General features: G+C 37.6%; 2 protein-coding genes, 1 long non-coding RNA gene and 1 pseudogene across 5 annotated transcripts; 2 read left to right on the top strand and 2 right to left on the bottom strand.

Moving 5' to 3' along the window:
* Window positions 1–683: 683 nt before the first annotated feature.
* On the bottom strand, window positions 684–978 carry LOC149668340 (fatty acyl-CoA reductase 1-like). Its single transcript, XM_089841222.1, has 2 exons — window positions 911–978; window positions 684–855 (listed from the first exon to the last, which is right to left on the bottom strand). The coding sequence occupies exons 1-2, from the start codon at window positions 976–978 to the stop codon at window positions 684–686; spliced, it is 240 nt and encodes a 79-aa protein (XP_089697348.1).
* A 5,150-nt stretch (window positions 979–6,128) lies between these two features.
* On the top strand, window positions 6,129–8,027 carry LOC149668339 (uncharacterized). The gene is made up of 6 exons (XR_016368052.1): window positions 6,129–6,258; window positions 6,334–6,430; window positions 6,497–6,540; window positions 6,601–6,657; window positions 6,718–6,831; window positions 7,629–8,027. It is a non-coding gene; the product is annotated as an uncharacterized LOC149668339 (long non-coding RNA).
* A 131-nt stretch (window positions 8,028–8,158) lies between these two features.
* LOC149668338 (tRNA-dihydrouridine(20) synthase [NAD(P)+]-like) lies at window positions 8,159–9,741 on the top strand (annotated as a pseudogene). The gene is made up of 7 exons (XR_016368051.1): window positions 8,159–8,472; window positions 8,550–8,713; window positions 8,778–8,899; window positions 8,960–9,157; window positions 9,224–9,311; window positions 9,373–9,442; window positions 9,500–9,741. The product of XR_016368051.1 is annotated as a tRNA-dihydrouridine(20) synthase [NAD(P)+]-like (transcript).
* Window positions 9,326–12,563, bottom strand: LOC149668337 (uncharacterized). Of its 2 annotated transcripts, none has more exons than XM_089841221.1 (2): window positions 12,372–12,563; window positions 9,326–11,508 (listed from the first exon to the last, which is right to left on the bottom strand). In XM_089841221.1, the coding sequence occupies exon 2, from the start codon at window positions 11,505–11,507 to the stop codon at window positions 9,678–9,680; it is 1,830 nt and encodes a 609-aa protein (XP_089697347.1). In that variant the 5' UTR covers window position 11,508; window positions 12,372–12,563; the 3' UTR covers window positions 9,326–9,677. The 2 variants fall into 2 exon arrangements, 1 of the variants encoding a protein (XP_089697347.1); XR_016368050.1 differs by lacking the exon at window positions 9,326–11,508 and adding an exon at window positions 11,544–12,310.
* Between the last annotated feature and the right edge of the window lie 7,624 nt (window positions 12,564–20,187).

Below are 20,187 nucleotides of genomic sequence, written 5' to 3'. Positions count from 1 at the left end.
TTACTAAGATAGCCAGTGAGAGCTCCTTTTGAGACCCTGTACTTGAACTCGAAACTTAAAGGACAAGCTCAGGTAACATAATATTATAGCCGCGTCAAGCCTATTTTATTCAGATTCGCGGGACATTATTAGTAGACTCGGGAGTCTCGGGCGCTCGCGCTTGGCTTCCGTCGTTCTCGAACTAGCTCGAGTAAGCCTCTAGCATTACGAAGTATAAAAAAGCACGAAGAACTTATATAATGTAGCGAGCGGCAGTTAGATGCATTCATTAGTATATTCGTTTCCAACCAAATATTACATATGGACAAACAAAAGCCGCAGTTGGACCAGCAGGTTCTTTTCTGCCTTTGTATTTCACTCAAATCTGACTAACAAGTACTAGGCCTACAAAATAAATGGAATTATGATTGTTTATATTCCACAGAATGCTGTCAATAGCCTAGATTTTGAATTACCAGGGATAGATTTAATTTGAGAAGTAGGAATGGAGAACAGAGTAATATTTGGACGCGCGTCAAAGTACCGGACCCCCTTCCACGGGACGGAGGGGGGGCGTATGAAAGAAGAGGCGGAAGGGTCATAGTGATAGAGGAAAGAAGGAATTACGTCACTATTTTTCGACGTCCCCGTCAGCAACGTCATCAAAACGTACCTGTTTAAGTGAGCCAATAAGATAAAAGATTCTACGAGGAAATCGGCTGTATAACGGGTACTGGGTAGACAGTTTCTTCGATCAGCGGTTTCTGGCAATTCGAGTACGCTGTTGAGACGTAAACGAAAGCCAATTTCTCGTCAAAAGCTTGAAAAAGCTCGAGGACATTTTTCGTCCCGATGAAGTTGATGGCCAGGGCCTTTCTACAATAATTCAAGGGATTAGAGCGCAACACGCTCTCGAGTAATAAGAAGTAACTTGAGCGGTTCGTTGAACATTGTGGTGGCGGCCAAATGGAAGACGATGGAAGCGTTTCGCCGTAACATCTCCCTGTCCGACTCGGACAATCCGAGTCCCTCTTGCGAGACATCTCCCCAGACGGCAACTACCTTGGACAGGGCTTCCGGTCTTTTCTCTCGAAGACGGTCGAAGACCTAAACGCGAGCAGGCACCACCACCGTTATACGCGCGTCTTACAATTAGGGTTGAAAATGCGCCTTCATACCTTCAATTGAGCAGATTTTTCAGGCGATCTTCACCCACTGGATCGGTGGCTCTGGAACCTTTGGGCCGAATTAGAACGTAGGCGTTCTTGACAAGAGGACACGAATAGAAAATCTTCTCCAAAAAGATCTAATCGAAATGAAAACATCTTTTAATCGAAGTACAATCGATGGTGGCCGAGCGATAACGCGTCACTCTATCGGCATTATCGCGAGTGAAGGGATCAGGTTACCCAGAGTTGGGAAAGATTATGATTTTCTTGGCGAGAAAGCCAGTTACCCCCGTGATGAATACTCCCTTGTTGTCATAAAAATCTAGTACTCCTTGCCTCTGTCCGTCCATAGCGAAACCAATCGGAGAAGTGACTAGGAAAGGCGATTAATTAATTAACTATTAATTATTTATATTATGGTTAATCGCCATTAAGAAATATGGAGAGTTCCACGCGCAGGACATGATACTACTCGGAAAAAGCCAGTTGCTCGGATTCCTCGACGTTATTCTTCAGTTGAAATTTCGAAAAGAACTTTCATCATTTTGGAAATGTATCTTTTACCGCGTTTTCATCAATTGATTTCGACATTTTTACCACCGCGTTGACGCGTTTCTCGGTTTTTGTACTAGGGTAATGGCAGCGCCTGACCGAAGGCCTTACCTTAGACTGCGGGAAGATTACGTCGAGTGTCAAGACGCTTTCTCTCCAAGCTCTCAATCGAAACTGAACTTGTAATATTTTTGGGAGAGAAAGAGATTCGGGGAGAGGGTTCGAACTTCGAAACGCCTTGCAAAAAATGCAAACTACGTTTAAACGTAATTACTAATTTCGTCATACTTTTTGCCAAAAGCGAAAATTCTTTTGTCTGTCAGAAGTCAATCATTCGACGTAAATAACTAAAGTTTCGCTTTAAATTCAACGTTAAAAGTAAATATCTCGAACGAGAAGTATGGCGCGCGCGTTACGTCAGCTTCAACTTTCGAACTACATTTCTTAAATCTTTTTTAATTTTGAATATAATCATATAATAGATAATAATTAGAAAAAGTTCTAGGAGGAATTAACCTTGAAGGCCTTAGGCGCTCTTTTGTGGCAGCAACAGCCAACCGTAATTAAGCCAAATCCAAATAAACCTTAATTACTGATAATAAGATGGATGGGCGGCGTAATACGGCGTCCAACCTTTGACCCACGATACTTCTTGATATCAACAAAGATATTAAAATTGGAACTAACTGAAATTATAAGTGCCGCGAAGGGCTTGGGAGCAATCTGACGATCACGTAGCCACTCGCGTACCAAGTCGCCAAAGAAAGTACCGGCGATCTGACTGATTCTGGAGGATTACTCGGTTCTATGAAAATAATGGAATGTGGTTTTCCATTACACCGGTCACTTTGAAGCTGTTTATTGTTGGGACACCGATTTTACCCGAAACGTACCACTCCTCTACCCGTCTCCCATTGTTAGCCCGTCTTAATTTTTCCAAGGTTGGCAATTTCTCGCGAGACCCGCTCTCTATCGCGTATCCGACCCCTCGCTTTGACAAAAAAAGAAAGAAATGTTTTGAGAAGAGATTGCAATCTAGTTTATTCAAAGGTCTTTGTGAAGGGTAAAACCCGAGGGGCTCGTCACTACGCCTCCGTGGTGGTCATCCCCAGACGGGCTCCTCCTCCCATCATACGCAAAATGGATAATTTAAACCTCCCCCGGGTTTTTCAGGGGCGAACCCCCAGCAGCATCAGCCAGCGCGTGGCGCCGAAAACAAGATAGAGAGAGACTGAATGTAATAAGTCAGTCAAGGTCCGGGATAAGATTAAAATAGGGGTGGTGGTATTCCCTTTACAGCATGGTTGTTGGCTACGGATTTTTTAGGAAAAAGTAGTCGCGTTCGAAAACATGAACCCGAATGTAGTCCAGCTTTTTTGTGGAGAGCCGAGGCGAGCCGGCGACGGCAATCACGAGGCGAGAGGGATTACGACGAGATTCACGGGCCGGCACGCCGCCCGGTGGCCAAGGTACCGGGCTACCGGCAGCTTGACGACTTGTATCCGAAAGGGTTATTTATTATAAGTTAAATTTCAAGATGGGATCAGCTCAGATCATAGAGCTTTTGCGGTTTTACGGACCTTGAGCTCAGATGCTGATGTGTTATTCAAATATCAGGTTCAACTTCAACATTCGGGCAAAGCATAGGCTTAAACTTATCGGTAATTAGGTATTGGATTTGTATAAGGCAAACAACTTTCTTGTCAACCAGAATTCAAGATGTGTCTTATCATAGATTCCCTTCTGATAACATTATCAGACATTCTTGCTTAAGTAAATGCAACTTGATATATGAAACAATCAATTTCAAGTAAAAATGCTGGAATATTTTCCCATCATTTTACTCCTGATGATTATGAAACAGACCTGAAAGCCGACTTTATGTATATTAAACAAGAGAAAACACTGTTAAATTTGTGATTATAATGTTCCTAATTTCAACTCGAGAAAAAAAGCATGTTCTATTCTTTCTCCCTATAATAGATACTTAAAAATTAGCATTTGAAATTAAAATATTTCTAAATTTGTCAAGTTTGAATTATTTTAATTTTATACTATTTATATACTACCAAAATCACAATCCTCTTAGCCTTATCACAGCTAACGGAGTTTAGAGACAGATAAAATTGCCAACATAATAATACCACCAAAAAATATACAGTACGTCACTGGTTACTAGCAGCGCACGTCACTGGCTACTAGCTGTATGATTTCGAAAGTTTCTCTCTTTCATTCGGCGAATGCGCCCCCGTTGGGGGGAGCTCACCTTTTGGCAATTTATTCGATAGGCATGGTCCTCTTTCTGTTCCAGATATATTTGGTTACAATATCTCCATAGCTAAAATTGCCCATAGTTAATATGAGGCAATTATCACATTGTACCTTTAACCAACAGAATCATGTACAGTGTATACAATTATTGCCTATCCTAATTCAGTGTTTTTAGCCACGTCGTGTACCCTAGCACACGCAATTTTTGACGTAAGCAAAGCACCTTCTCTAGGGAATTGTTCCCTTTTTTATTTTTTTGACCTTTAGCTTTACGTTTTAGAAAAGGTGGCCTAATTAGTTTGAGCCCTCTTTCGTTACAAAGATCTTCAATAGCGAACCCCTTGTCTACAATTATGGCGTCTGCGTATGGTATGCATCGTTCTAGGACCCCGCATTCTTCAGTTATTTGTTTATCTGTTGACTTTCCCCCATATGCTCTGCTCAACCTGGTGATCACACCGGATGGAGCTACACAAACGCGTACTTTTACAGTATTGGTCCCTTTGTAGTGAGAATAAGTCTTGATCTTGCATTTTAAACACTTGGGTTTTTCAACAGATACCTCGGTGCAATCTAATACCACTCTTGTATCAGTGTATTCTTTAAAGCAATGCGGCATAGCTTCCACAATTTCTTCTTTCTCTAGCCATGTAACTGATGACTCCAAGACAGTCGCTAACTTGCATAATGTTTGTTTGAAATAACTAGAAGTTATCTGCTGGCTTAGACCAAAAAGAGCTCCGAGAGCGGAATATGAAATACCAAGTTTAAGTTTCATTAGTGTAAGTAAAATTCCGTCAGCTACAGGTAGTGGACTTTTACTAGGATATTCTTCACTAACAATTTTAACTATTTCATTAAAAAGTTCCATTGACTGAATTCCAGTCAAAGCTACTACAGTTTGTTGTTTCAAAATTCCGCAACTAGCTGACACTTTACATTTATGTTCTTCTAATGTGTTCACCATAATTCCTTTTTCTAAGGAACTGTTATCAGTGTCACAAATTTCAGGTGTGTCTCGTAGTCGAGTACTGTTTCCATTTTCTTCACTTTCAGTTATGTCATCGGGTTGGTTATTAACACCAATTTGCTCTACTTGATGATCATGATCCGCAAACAAATGATTTTTCAAATTCTCACCATCATCTGAACTCATTCCCCCGTTTTTATTTTTCAAAGAGTTCTGTCATGTTTACGAATAGGCAGATTCTGGGATGGAATTGCCAAAGGTCTTAGGCGCGGTGGGTATTTGAACTGATCTGTTAAAGAATTGTAGAATTAAAACTACTACAAATTTTATTACTCCAGCAAGTGTCTTACCTCTATGTTCTTGCGGAATTGTTTTATAATCGTCTTTTTTAAAGTGAGAAGAGCAAACAACCATGGTATTACCACGGAGCTTCTATTTACAGGGAGAGGAAACTTCATCCCCCTCTAGTAATGTAAACGCTCTTAGGAAACGTAGACACTATTTGTCCATAAAAAGGGGCACATATTTAACCCCCCTCGGTTTTCGCTGGCAAAAAAGGGAGCCTATGTAAACAACGAAGATGGCCTCCTTCACTAGTTCGTTGAAAGGCATAAGCCTTGGTGTTTTAAAGGTTTAATTTTTAAATTTTGAATGGACTGCGATTCCAGGCTAATAGTTTGCACTAGAGGGAATGAGGAGAAATGTGTATACCGTAGCTACAGAAGCGATTCACGGTACAAATCATCATTTAATGGCAAGGAATTGAAGTTCCACCAAGAAAATGACGTCAGACTTTGTTTACATGGGCTCGGGGTGCGCGCGAGGAGCGAAAGCGTTGCGCAGAACCGAGGTACGCTAAGGGCTAGGGGGGGAAAGTCCGAGTTTCCTCTCCCTGTAAATAGAAGCTCCGTGATTTATCTAACTTTTAAAGATTTAAAACATTCTCCAGTTATTTTGCCAACTTTAGTAGATTTATTAAAGTACCGCCAAATATTAGTGGTTGATTTTCCCATAATTTGTGACTTTAAACAGGGTTAACAAACTTAATAACATTAACAACATAACACCTCGTTTCCATTACAATGACGCAGATGATCACTATCCTTTATGCCTGATAATTTTAGTTTCACTTGGGTCTCTTAACGGTTAGGTCTCGACCATAGATATATATACGGGTCTAACTATGGCTTCCCCTCACAGTCAATCAGATATTTGTGTGGGGTCTATGGCCTCTTAAAGATTCCAAGTACTAAATCTATGTATTCCTGCAGGAACTGATTGATTACCGATTATTAAAATGCCGAAGAATTGAAAATAGTAAACTACTTGTTCAATTAATATGTATTAAAAATACCCCACTTAAAAAATTTAATTATGAAACGATTGCTCTAGATGTTTTGGGTACTGTTGACTATGTTGATGATGATCAAAACATAGTCTTCCGAACATGTGATAATGAAAAGAAGCAATTAATTTTACAAATGTTAACGTATTAAACCTTATAATTTTTACAACAATCTCTCTAAACTTTTACTAAGCATTCGTAATAATATAGGGAACATGCAACCCAGAACGTGCCTTACAAGTAGCGTTAAAAGTGTAAGTATATATTTTCATCACTTGTATAAACTAATAAATAAAAAAATAACATTTTAACAGGCAGAATGATGTGGCTGGAATAGATATAAATATGGGATGTCCTAAAGAATTCTCAAAGTAAAAAATTAATTAAAAAAAAAACAAATAACATTAAATAACAATACTTAAAAATTTTAGGGTGGTATGTTAGCTGCTTTGCTAAAAAATCCTGAAAAAGTAGAAAAGATTTTGACCACTCTTGGTAAAAATACCAAGATGCCAATAACTTGCAAAATCCGGTTGCTTCCTTGTGTATGTTAAATTTAAATAGATACTGAAGTCAATTTTACTTATATAATGATCATTTTTAGTTAGAAGAAACTATGAATCCTATGAAAAACATTAACATGTACAAAAATGGGCCAAGCCTCGCTCGTGCCCTCTCCGCCGTAAAACGTTCTGAGATCCCATGTAGAGCCAAGCCTGCCTTATGTTCTTATTCAATCGCCAATAGAACAATTATGTCATAAATTAAGTCCTTTTCCTAATTAATAACCAATATTCTTTAACTCTATCATTATTATACATATTTGTTCGTATCAAAAATATCGTGACTTGGCAATCGCAAGTAAGTAATATTAAAAGGAAGTCGAGGGGATATTCACTAAATCGTTGCCGATTTTAAAATAATCGAAGGGATATTCACTAAATCGTTTATGGTCGAGGGGATATTCACTAAATCGTTTATGGTCGAGGGGATATTCACTAAATCGTTTATGGTCGAGGCGATATGTACAAGTTTATAAGGCGAGTTATGCATAACCTTATGTACACGTTTATAAGGTAATTACCTGCGCTTGCCAAGTCACGATATTTTTGATACGAACAAAGATGTATAATAATGATAGAGTCAAAGAATATTGGTTATTAATTAGGAAAAGGACTTAATTTATGACATAATTGTTCTATTGGCGATTGAATAAGAACATAAGGCAGGCTTGGCTCTACATGGGATCTCAGAACGTTTTACGGCGGAGAGGGCACGAGCGAGGCTTGGCCCATTTTTGTACATGTTAATGTTTTTCATAGGATCTCACTTCTTTTTGTAGATCCTCTCGTTATACTTCGGTAGTTATATTAAAACAAGACCCTCTCGTGGTACTTCGTTTGCTAATATAATCGCTAACGTTTGTCCATATTTACGCTGAATTACCCCTTTCGACCCGCAGAGAATATGCAATAACGATTGTACGCGATATCCTAATATAAGAATGTAGCATCAGTTACGACACATGTCTTTTAAACTACTACTCCTATTAGATTTAATATATATTTAACTTTCGGTTAACTTTGGACCATTACGTCCTTTCATCAAGAACACACACTATTTCTGTTGAAAAGACGGCAGCGCCATCTAATTTTAAAATAAAGAACTAAAGAACAATTTTATAAAAATTTCGGGATGTTTTAATTTTTCTGTGCTTTATAAAATAAATGAAAACTAAATCATGAATTTTAAGTTTCTATCTCCCCTAAAAGTACCTTAGAATTTTGATGATCGGTGAGTGAGTGAGTGACAAAATAAGGTAAATTTCACCTGCGATATTTCGAAAAGTATATAGGGTAGGAACTTGAAATTTGGAAACTATAGCTAGGATTGACAGTCCTCGCGGCAAGCAAAATTTCAGACTTCTACCTGAACCCATCACGAAGTTACAGTGGGCTTAAAAGTGCCACGAGTTGCTTCGAGAAAAGGATGTCAGTGCTCGACTTGGCTGGGAGCACGGCAGGGAGCACTGCCGTGCTCCCAGAACTAGCCAAGGTCATTGAAAGCACGGCTGTTTCCGCTATAGCCATTCATGGGCGAAGAAAAGAAGAGAGACCTCAACACAAGAACAGAAATGAAGAAATTAAACAAATAGCCCAAATGTTAAAAATCCCGGTGATAGCAAAGTATAGAAAAAAAATTCAATTTTAAATTTTTAATGCAAACTTTGAAACTTTAACCCCTTTTGTTTAAATAAAATTAGTGGTGGTTCCGGTGAAATTTATTGTTACAATGATATTAAAGAGTTTAAAGAGGTGTGGAGCTTCTTCCGTGATGCTTGCCAGACAAATTGAAAAAAATTGTTCCATTTTGAGACCAGAAGGGAAAATACCATTGGATGAATTAATTGTTGCTTATTTAAAATTGGTATTACATTTAATTAATTAAAATAATTAAATTATAATTTATTGAAAGGCGTGTTACTTTCTAGGCTATAGATTATGATAACCATTTTCACAATACAAAATATTGCATTCAACAAATGTTGGGATCACTACAAGAGTCTGAACGTGGAAAAAAGCTCTTGGCCTCTCAAAGAATGGAGGAAATATGGTAAATATAATTTAAAATTTGATTTGTTATTTGTTTTTTTAAACTTTACAACAATTTTAGTGAACTATGGGGCGTGTTAGACTATTACGAAGAATACCAAAAGAATTTAAAGCTTAAAGCTCACAGCTTTCAAAATAATAGGAAACGTAAAGAAAGTGTAGATGGAAATGGTAATGAAGATGAACCACCAGAAGTCTCATTAAAGAAAATGAAAACTGAAGACGGTGAAACGTGGATTATGAAAGCCAGATATATCAAGTAAAATAATTTTAATCCGTTCTTAATTGCATTTGAATTGACTGACTATATTTTTTGCGTAAAAAGAACAATGTTTACAATGGAAGAATTACCTAAAACAATTTTGTTAAATTCGACGCGACAAAATAACAAAAAGCAACCTTTTTATAAGACTGTAGATATAATTTTTATTATTAAGTTAATTACAAAGATAATTAAGTATTAATATTCCTTAGTGACCAATGGAGAAAATGTTTTCATCTATGCGGTTATAGTTGGAGGCCAAAAATACTCCAGTTCATTTTAGTAAGTGCATGGTTACTTAATATTATATAAACAATTTAACATCTTTGTTTTTCATAGTGAAAAGAACAAGAAATTTGCGGAACAAAGTGCAGCCTTGGTCGCTGCTTTTGCATTGGGGTTAATTGAAAAAGACAAAATAGTTGGTTCTGCTACGGGTTTGTTAGGACACGAAGTGTAAATGTAACAAAAATGTTATTTGATAAATCACAATGGTTAAGAAGCGTTAATTATTTTGTTAAAATTTAACATTAAAGGCGGGTAGAGTCCACCATGTGTTAATTTGCTCCGCAGTCTCTTTACATCTCTGTTCAATAAGGGGTATTTCATTTAAGAATTCTTTAATAACTGGTACACATTGAGCCATTTCACGGTTCAAGTCTTTCAAACGTTTCTGATAGTCTTCTACAAATTGTCGTTGCTTTGCTTGAAAATTCTTCATTTCATTAATTAGTTGCACTTGTTGCGGACAAATGTCTCCATTGATTGCGTACATCTGTTTTTCATTAATGGCGCGTTTCATAAGGTAGTCAAAGCTTTGAACTCGAGAAACATTAAATATGTCTTTAATTTGGGACAAAAACGGATTTCGTTCAATTAAAGAGAGGTTCGTCTTTGTGTAAGGGACAACTTGATCTTTAATTTTTAGACGGGATAAATTTTTGATATCCAGTTCACAGAACGTGTGAAATCCTAGTGCCATTTTCTCCTTCCATATTTCGATAGATGTTAAGTTATTGCAAAGATTCATTTGTGTAAACATTAATCTCGCATCTTTTCGATTTCGAAAGCGTAGAACTATTTCAGCTTTCATTTTCGCATTCGTAGACAACGCGGACAATATTGAAATATGCTTTTGTCGAATCAATCGTTCAGTTTCCTCAATAATTTCCAATTTTTCATTCAAACTTGGGTTAAATTCTGAAGTTTCAATGAGATTTATTTCTTCGCGAATTGCGCTTAACTTTGTCTCCGCGTTTTTTAAGCCTATTTCGGATTTTAATAAATCAGAGATCATCTGACGTTTGGAACTATCTGAGATTAAGGCGGCCATTTTTTCTTCAAGGTTTTTCCTCCTCAAAAGTAAGGTTTCAATCTGATTACGAATCATTCTGTATTCAGAATCAATTGTTGCGTGTTTACAACGCAAAGTATGAAAGTGGTGTTGCATACACTTGTCCTCAATTTCGTGAATTAAATCGCCTTTCCCATCCCCCATTGAAGCTGCCCTTTCACCCAGATCACTCATTTGTCCTCTGATGGAAAATGCATTTGTTAATTTGGTTACATCATTAGTCGCTTCTTGGGCTCGATGGCTTAAGCATTTCATTATGGTCTTCAAGGAGATGTTTTTCTTTAAGTCAATTATTTGTGCCGTGAGAATTCTTTTATTGAAGGATTCTTCTTCGGTATTAAGCTTTCCAATAGAATGATCATAGCAAAGAGAATAAACATTCTTTTCAATCTCCATCATTAAATTTGTGGCTAAAATTTTCCGTTTTTGTACTTTTTGACACGTGCTTGCGATTGAAAAGGATTCATTGACTATTTCGTCAGGTTTTTTCAATAACTCAAAACTCTCCCGAAGATGATTGTTAACTCGCGTAAAATGTAAGGCCTTAGACTTGGTTTCTTCGGATTTGGACTCTAACATTACAGTCACGCGTTGAAGGTGGGTTATTTGGTTTAAATCTTTGTCAATCTTAGATTGAAGGGTAGTTGCTGTCTTTTGCAACTCCTCAACATTAGATATTTCTCGCATTAACTCTAAATCAAGAGCCTTGGAATGTTCATTCAATTCTGACAGTTTCTTTAAAGCTTTACTAGTACAGGCGTTAATTGGACCATCTGTTTTGACTCGTTTTACGTTGTTTATTACATTTTCCCACAATTTCCCATTTACGCCTTTACTTAAATTTTGAAATACCTTGCACGCACTCGCAACAACAGGTCGAGTTGCTTCTTCCGAATATTCAAGTTCATCAAAAGCCCACTGTCCTATTTTTAGGGCTAAAGCCTCGCGAGATTCCTTCTGCGGATCTCCCTTTAAAGGTTTTCTCCGCGACATTCTAGATTAAATATTTAATTCAAACTAAATGTTAACTTCAATTGAGAATAGACAACACTATCCAAGGTTGATCGTGACAGTTGACATTTTGAAAATATTAGGCGCGGAATAGGCGGGAAATCTCTTGAATGTGATTGGCTAAATAGGTCAGGTGAACCAGTTCAGGCACGGGAGTCCGTGACCGGCGAAAAAAAACCATTGAGTTGAGAAAATTACCCCCTAGAACAGTCTTCCATCCTTGGATATAAGACCCAAGTAACTATATCACGCGCTCGTGGCGCCATCCCGATGCAAACAAAAGAACTAAAAGAAAAGGCGGGAAGACCCAATTAACTATATCATGCGCTCGTGGCGCCATCCCGGTGCAAACAAGGAAACTAAAAGAAAAGGCGGGAAATTTGACTGATTTCAAGAATACATGTATTTATACATTTCTTATCTAGGCTTCGAGATGGAGACACCATCGCGTGAGAAACTTGGAAGCTGTCCGTCCGTCCCATGTTTTCAAAAGTGTCCCACGTACCCCAATAGGCAAAGGCCTCTCTAGTGGTAATTTTCTCAACTCAATGAAAAAAACCAACGAATGTGATGTCATAGCCATAGCCCACTGGATCACGCGCTATTTTAGAAGTTTATAAACCGTCGTCTGCTCTGACATTTGATAATCCTTGCCCCGAGTTCGGTCAAAATTCTGAAGTAATTACAATAAATTGCTAGTGTAGTATTGAAATTTTTTCCGAACTCCCCGTGGCCTAATTAATCAGAATCAAGTGTTGGTTGGGTTAGGTAGGTAAAGTAAAATCCTACCATTATTTGGATAAATAGCTAGTTTATTATTCATAAAGTTAAACAATATTCACTCACCATCACCAGAAAACAGCCGGCACACTCGCATAAACTTGTCCTCTTCTACCCAATTTCCCGCCGAAAATACCGCGTGCCGTTAAACTTGTTTCCTTGTCACGGTGGGTGGACGGCACTGGACGCCGGGAAATCATAAGCTATAGCCGTTAACTCAGGGATACTTATCCTGGGATAAGACATGACAGATGGAGCTGGAGTTCCGTTGTCTGCTAGAAACTACCACCAAGGAGTAGTATTATTGTATACTTAGTTGAAATTGAAGCGTTACTAAGAAAACATTCATTCTTGCTCCGAGAAACTACTCCATTGAAAGTGGCAATGGAATTAATCGACATAAGATTTCAGAAAATGTACTAGAAATTTAAAAAGGAGTGACCACTAGTATTTTTTAAAGGGATTATGTCATATATTATGTTATGTAATACATTGAAAGAAGATGCGATCATTGGACATCATAGACATATAAAGAGTGTAGACAGCCTACTATTGACTGTTGAAAAATTTCGCTTCACATCCTCGAGAACCATGTAGGGGCAAACCACTAGCGCAAAGTCTGCGCAATAATAGAGTGCTGTCAGTTGTGACGTCAGATCCAAGGTGAAACGTCACGAGTCTGCCTTTAGCAATGGGCGGCCAGGACAGTTACCGTTTTTTCTTTATGGGAAAACAGCATGGGTGACGTCACACCGGCGCTTCTGACAGCACTCTATTTCAAAACCATAGCCTCCTGGATCACGCGACTCGCGGATGCAGGCTGTTCGCGCCCAAAGAATTATTTTCCTATCTTAAAGGAATTGATTTTCGCTCGAAAAAAAAAAAGCATTTTAAGCCGAAAATCAAAGCCGTCAGCTTTTAAAATGGCCGTCTATGGGGGTACCACGTTTTTTGCCCCTAATTTGACAAAAACTGGCTCAAATATCCTGAAATTTTAATGAGAGGTGTATTGAAGGATTTTTAATGATCGGGAAAGTGTTGAAGCTCTAAAACCAATAGTTTTTCCCTGAAATTCAGTAAAGCTTTGTTTGTACATGAGCACAACCAGAAGATCTAGATTGCTTCCGTTGACCTTTGACAGCTGTCGGCTTTTTTTCAGAGCGTGTTTGATCAAAACCTATATGATAATCATTTCTTCCTAGATGCTATCATGCTATTGAAAAGATAGGAATTAACATACGGAATTCAGGTGTTTTTCAATGAACTGTTGTGGTTCAGTTGAATTTTAAGAGGAGAATTCACAGCTGATACAAAGTTTTTTAACTCAAATTTTCAAACTACTTGAAGGGAAAACTAACCTATTTCTAAAATTTGAATGCTTAACCATACAAATATAAATCTAGGGAATTACTAAATGTTGATACTAATTAGCATTTCAGGAATTATAACAAATTGTATGTGCTTATGAAACTTTTCATTATCACTAGAAAGTTACAAATTCTCTCTGGAAGAATGGAGGATTGAAGGTGGAAGGAGAGTGGGAGGTAAAGTGAAAACCAGTTTCAACAGCTAAAAACCGGTTTCAACAGCTAGTAACCAGTTTCAACAGCTAGTAACCAGTTTTTCTCGCCAATATTTCGCGCCGAAACCTTACCGGGAAATTTAAAACGAATAATGTACAAACAAAGCTTTATTGAATTTCAGGGAAAAAACTCTTGGTTTTAGAGCTTTAAAACTTTGCTCGGTCAGTAATAATCCTTCAGGACACCTCTCATTAAAATTTTAAGAGATTTGAGCCAGTATTTGCCAAATTAGGGGCAAAAAACGTGGTTCCCCCCATAGACGGCCATGTTAAAAGCTGACGGCTTTGATTTTCGGCTTAAAATGCTTGATACGCGTTTTTGGGCGGGCTTCTATAGCGCGAGCAGCCTGCGTCCGCGAATCGCATGATCCAGGAGGCTATGTCAAAACTTGTAAAATATTTTTGTTTTGCTCTCTGGGCGCGTGAAAATTTTCGGGAAATGCAAATTTAAAGCTTTCAAATATAAAATTAGGCTTAACATTGTAATTTTCAACGTGAATTAAAACTTTCGTAAATTATTTACGTTTTAATGAAAGGGAAAAAATAAAGAAAATTATGCAAAAACCAGTTTTGCTTCGCATTCCTTACAAAACTGCATTTATACACAATCTTTGGCGACACTTTTTCAAACCAACAAAGTGCCAGAAATTAGAAATTATTATATATATAGCAATTTGGCAAACTATTTTAAAGTTATTATAAGAACTTAATATAAACAAGATGGCCCAATGGCTGGGACTTAATAGTAGCCACAACTTTATCTATTTGATTTGCACATAAATAAAAAGAAAAAAAATTCAAAGACCCTAAACAAAAAACAAGTTGGGAAAACCAAAATATTACCTCTCCGAGTAAAGAAGATTATATAAACTTAAGTATCCAATGAAAACGTTATTATGTTTCTGAGTTGGGGTTTCCCATTTTTGTTGTTGTTTTGAAAAATATATCGCAATGCACGGGCCTTGATAGATATAGGAGGCAGTGAATGAAATATATCACAATGCACGGGCCTTGATAGATATAGGAGGCAATGAATGAAATATATCACAATGCACGGGCCTTGATAGATATAGGAGGCAATGAAGGAAATATATCGCTGGAAACGGGCCTTGGTAGATATCGGAGGCAATGATAATCTCTCTCTTTGCACGAGAGGTTTATCTTTAATATTTAAATAAATATAATTATTTTTAATTATTTTAATCTTCAATAATTAACATTAATAATAGTTAAATCGTTTAAAATAAAGTTATACCTATTATCTTCTCAAACTTTGCTAATATTGACGTTTAAAGTGAAGGGTACCCCTCTTGCCCGCTTTTTTCAAATTTGGGGTATATATACGATTCGTTTCCATTATAATAGTAAGGAAAAAGCGCAATTGCGAAAACCTTTGGTGGCGATCCCACCTTAGGGAGGCTAGACGTTTCTCGTAACCCTAGCTGATCGCCGCGTATATCCTAAAACCAAACGATGATAATGGAGTAGAAGCCAATGATACAGATTGGTGTCTATGTGGAATAGACGGAAGACCAGTGGATGGTGGTGTTTAGAAGCCAGTGTAAGTGCAGACTGGTGTCAATGTGGGATTGACAAAGAACAGAAGATGGTCGTGATTAGAAGCCAGTAAGAACAGACTGGGGTCCGTGTGGGATGGACAAAGACCAGAAGATATTGGTGTGAGAACTCAAGTAGAGGAGCCATTTCCGTGACTTTGCAAGCAGTTCGGAAATGGCGAACACGTTTGCTCCGATACGCAAACTGCGAACGCGGTCACGTGGGTGCAACAACGGACAGACAGACAGATACCGCCGTTACAGAACCTCTCCTGGACTACGTCACACGGAGAGGTAATCAGAAGTGTCCGACCCCAGACTCCCCAGAGTGGTAGCGTATCTTACTGCTTCGCCAGCCAGTCAGATTCAATTCTCGGGTGCGGTGTGAAATTTTTACCTCTCCGAGTGACGTATGTCACGGAGAGGTTCTAATTTCGACGTTTCTGTGTGTGTGTGTGTCTGTCTGTTGTTATTGACTTACACCCCAGGGGACCGCGTTCGCAGTTTGAAAATCGGAGCAAACGTGTTCTCAATTTCCGGAAATTTCGAAAATTGTATTACATTTACAGGCTATTACTCCATTGCCTGTCGAACACCAACAGCCTCTGATCTATGCCCATCCCACCTGGACACCAGTCTGTCCACACTGGCTGCTAATCACCACCCTCTTATGGTCGTTGTCCATCCAACATGGACACCAGTCTGTACACACTGGCTTCTAATCACCACCGTCATCTGCTCTATGTACATCCCACATGGACACCAGTCTGTACTTACTGGCTTCTAACACCACCATCTTCTGGTCTTTGTTTTTGTTCATCCCACATGGACACCAGTCTGTACACCTGGCTTCTACTCCATCATCATTCGTAAGGTTAAGACATACGCGGCGATAGGCCAGGGTTACGAGAAACGTCTGGCCTCCCAATGGTGGGGCTTCCACCAAAGGTTCACGCAATTGCGCTGTTCTTATCTATAGCTGCGATTCGAAACCCTTATATACTACCTATTTGAATAAGGCGAAGCAACCGGCGTATACTTCATTTCAAACGCCAATATTAGTCAAGTCTCTCAAGAATGTTTAATTGTTCTTTATCAAAACGATGTAACGCTCAATAAGGCGAACAACTAACGAAGAAAATAATTAATTTTAATTATATTTATTTTAATATTTAAGATAATTTGTTTCTCAACTCAAAATTAAAACGGAAAGAGTTAAAAAGCAGTCTATGCTTTTGTCTGTGTGTGTCCGTCCATTGTTACACTATTGCGTCGCGTTAGCAGTTAGCCTTGTGTTGATGTGTTAAGAAATCATACAGAACCTTAATATTCCCTTTTTCCATAATATAAAGTGAATATGTGGAAGTATTTTTCGTAATTATGATGCATTTAGTACTTTTGTAGCTTTAAAGCTCTGTTTCATTTTGATTTTCCAAAGATTTTTTTTAATACGGCCTAACGTCATTCCTTCTATTGCATCAGCACGACAGATCCCACATGCATATCGAGAACCTGTAAGAAAAGAACTCAATAAAATGTTACAAGTGTCAAGTTTAGATCACCACGTTTCTCAAGCTCAAGAGGGTTACGCCCCCTATCGTCTAGTTCTATTTACTTTTTTAAGCCTATAAAACATTATCTTAGATTAGATAAGCATATGTCTAAAATCGTTATCTACTTAAAGTAAATACGTTAATATCTCTATGTAACAATATTGTTATTTGAAATGGCTGTTTATATTCTAAGGGAGCGGTAGCTCCCTTAGATAAGGCCTGATGACGGCTTTAATGTATATGGACTGTTTTTGGATTGGTTTTAACTTTTTTCGTATTCTGTTTATCGTTTCGAAATTTTTCTACTGAACTAAAATCCGGGCCCTTAATATGTGGTAAAAATTTCAAGATGATCCATCTAATAGTTTATTTTATAAAGCATAAAGCTGCTAAGGGTGGTTTTCATTTCCATAAAATTAATCACAGATTTTGGCGAAAAACTAGAGAATCTCCATAGAAATAACATGGGAAATTTTCCAAACTTACCCATTTTGTAACTACCCTTACAAAAACAACTATACGTTTGATAGATTTGAAAACGGTCTTAAATGAAAGCCCCATTTTTAAAGTGGGCGCCAATTTTTGTTTCATTAAGAAAAACAAAGTTAAAGTATTGTTTTTAATAGTTTTAAGTACGTGCTCCGAATTACGTGGTTTACCTTTAAACTGTGGAACTTAAGACTTTTTTGCTTGGGTTAAGTAATAAAGAAAGCCATTCTAGGATTTACGTCGTTTTACTGCGGATAATCAAATTGGTAGGGCAATTAGCTAGCTTAATTGTCATTATAACTATTGCGCGTCCAACTAATTTAGTTGCGAAATACAGATTAAACTTAATTAAACAAAATAAGCAATTAAAGATAATTAAACAAAATAAGCAATTAAAGATAATTAAACAAAATAAGCAATTAAAGATAATTAAACAAAATAAGCAATTAAAGATAATTAAACAAAATAAGCAATTAAAGATAATTACCAATTATAGGTAATTAAATTTTTACACGAGTCTAAACTATAACATCTGTTTGTGTACAAGTCTACGGAATCTGTTTAAGCGCAGACCTACAGAATATTTTTGTGCAAAGGAGTATAAAATCTCTTTGCGCAGAGGCCTATGCAATCATTTCGTGCACAGGCCTATGGAATATTGTTTTACACAGGCCTCTGGAATATTGTTTTACACAGGTCTATGGAATATTGTTTTACACAGGTCTATGGAATATTGTTTTACACAGGTCTACGGAATGTTTTTGTGCAAATCTGCATGGAATCCTTTTGAGTATAGGGGTATGGAATCTTCTGTGCACAGGTCTATGGAATTTTTTGTTCATGGGTCTATGGTATATTTATGTGCACAAGTTTGAAGAATCTTTATTTGCACAAGTTTGAAGAATCTTTATTTGCACAAGTTTGAAGAATCTTCATGTGCACAAAAGTCTGAAGAATCTTTATGTGCACACAAGTCTGAAGAATCTTTATGTGCACACAAGTCTGAAGAATCTTTATGTGCACACAAGTCTGAAGAATCCTTATGTTACACAAGTCTGAAGAATCCTTATGTTACACAAGTCTGAAGAATCATTATGTGCACACGCAAGTCTGAAGAATCTTTATGTGTCCAAGTGAAAAATCTTTATTTGCACAGGTCTACGACTTCTGTTTGTGCACAGGTCTACGACTTCTGTTTGTGCACAGGGTCTACGACTTCTGTTTGTTCACAAGTCTACGACTTCTGTTTGTGCACAGGGTCTACGACTTCTGTTTGTTCACAAGTCTACGACTTCTGTTTGTGCACAGGTCTACGACTTCTGTTTGTTCACAGGTCTACGACCTCTGTTTGTGTACAGGTCTATGGAATCTGATTTGCTCATTTCTATGACATCTCTTTTTGCGCAAGTCAATAACATTTGTTTATGCTCAAGTCTAAAACATCTGTTTGTACACAAGCCTAAAACATCTGTTTGTGCACAAGTCTAAAACATCTGTTTGTGCACAAGTCTAAAACATCTGTTTGTACACAATACTAAAACATCTGTTTGTGCACAAGTCTATTTCATCTGTTTGTGCACAAGTCTATTTCATCTGTTTGTGCACAAGTCTAAAGCATCTGTTTGTGCACAAGTCTAAATCATCTGTTTGTGAACAAGTCTATAGCACCTGTCTGTGATCAATTCTATAACACCTGCTTGTGAACAAGTCTATAACACCTGTGTGTGAACAAGTCTATAACATCTCTTTGTGCACAAGTCTATAACATCTGTTTATTCACAAGTCTATGACATCTGTTTGTGCGCAAGTCTATTTCATCTGTTTGTGCACAAGTCTAAAGCATCTGTTTGTGCACAAGTCTAAATCATCTGTTTGTGAACAAGTCTATAGCACCTGTCTGTGATCAATTCTATAACACCTGCTTGTGAACAAGTCTATAACACCTGTGTGTGAACAAGTCTATAACATCTCTTTGTGCACAAGTCTATAACATCTGTTTATTCACAAGTATATGACATCTGTTTGTGCACAAGTCTATGACATCTGTTTGTGCACAAGTCTATGACATCTGTTTGTGCACACGCGAGTGACTTCTGTCTGAGCAAAGGTCTACGGAATATTTTTGAGCACGGGTCTACGTATTATTTTTGTGCAAATAGGTATGGAATCTTTTTGAGCATAAGGGTTTGAAATCTGCTTGAGCATAGGGGCATTGAAAATGTTTGTGCATAACTCTATGGAATCTGATGTGCACATGTCTATAACATCTCTTTTTGCGCGAGTCTGCGACATTTCTTTGTGCACAAGCCTGTGATTTCTATTTGTGCACAATTGTACGGAATATTTTTGTGCACAGGTGTTCGAACCGTTTTTGTTCACAGGTGTACGGAATATTTTTGTGCATAGGTGTATGGAATATTATGGTGAAAATGGATTTGGAATATTTTTGTGCACAGGTGTACGGAATAATTTTGTGAAAATGGATACCGAATATTTTTGTGCTCAGGAGTACGTGATATTTTTGTGCACAGGTGAACATGATATTTTTGTGCAAATGGGTAAGGAACATTTTTGAGCATAGGGATATGGAATGTTTTTGTGCAGAGGTCCATGGATTATTTTTGTGCACAGGTATATGGAATGTTTTTGTGCAGAAGTCCCTGGAATATTTTTTGTGTACAGGTATATGACTCATGTTTGTG

The sequence above is a fragment of the Phalangium opilio genome, unplaced genomic scaffold (genome assembly GCF_054372755.1).
Source record: "Phalangium opilio isolate 3A_F unplaced genomic scaffold, DU_Popi_V2 ptg000056l_1, whole genome shotgun sequence".
Classification (NCBI taxonomy): Eukaryota; Metazoa; Arthropoda; class Arachnida; order Opiliones; family Phalangiidae; genus Phalangium; species Phalangium opilio.
Note: the sequence above shows the minus strand (reverse complement) of the source record. Positions and strands in the feature narration are given on the sequence as shown.

Bases quoted from the DNA above. Each gene is read 5' to 3' on its own strand.
- LOC149668340 (XM_089841222.1), bottom strand. From the start codon at position 978: ATGTTACGGCGAAACGCTTCCATCGTCTTCCATTTGGCCGCCACCACA. The intron at 856-910 runs GTTACTTCTTAT...GAATTATTGTAG, and splicing joins ATGTTCAACGAACCGCTCAA to AAAGGCCCTGGCCATCAACT.
- LOC149668337 (XM_089841221.1), bottom strand. From the start codon at position 11,507: ATGTCGCGGAGAAAACCTTTAAAGGGAGATCCGCAGAAGGAATCTCGC.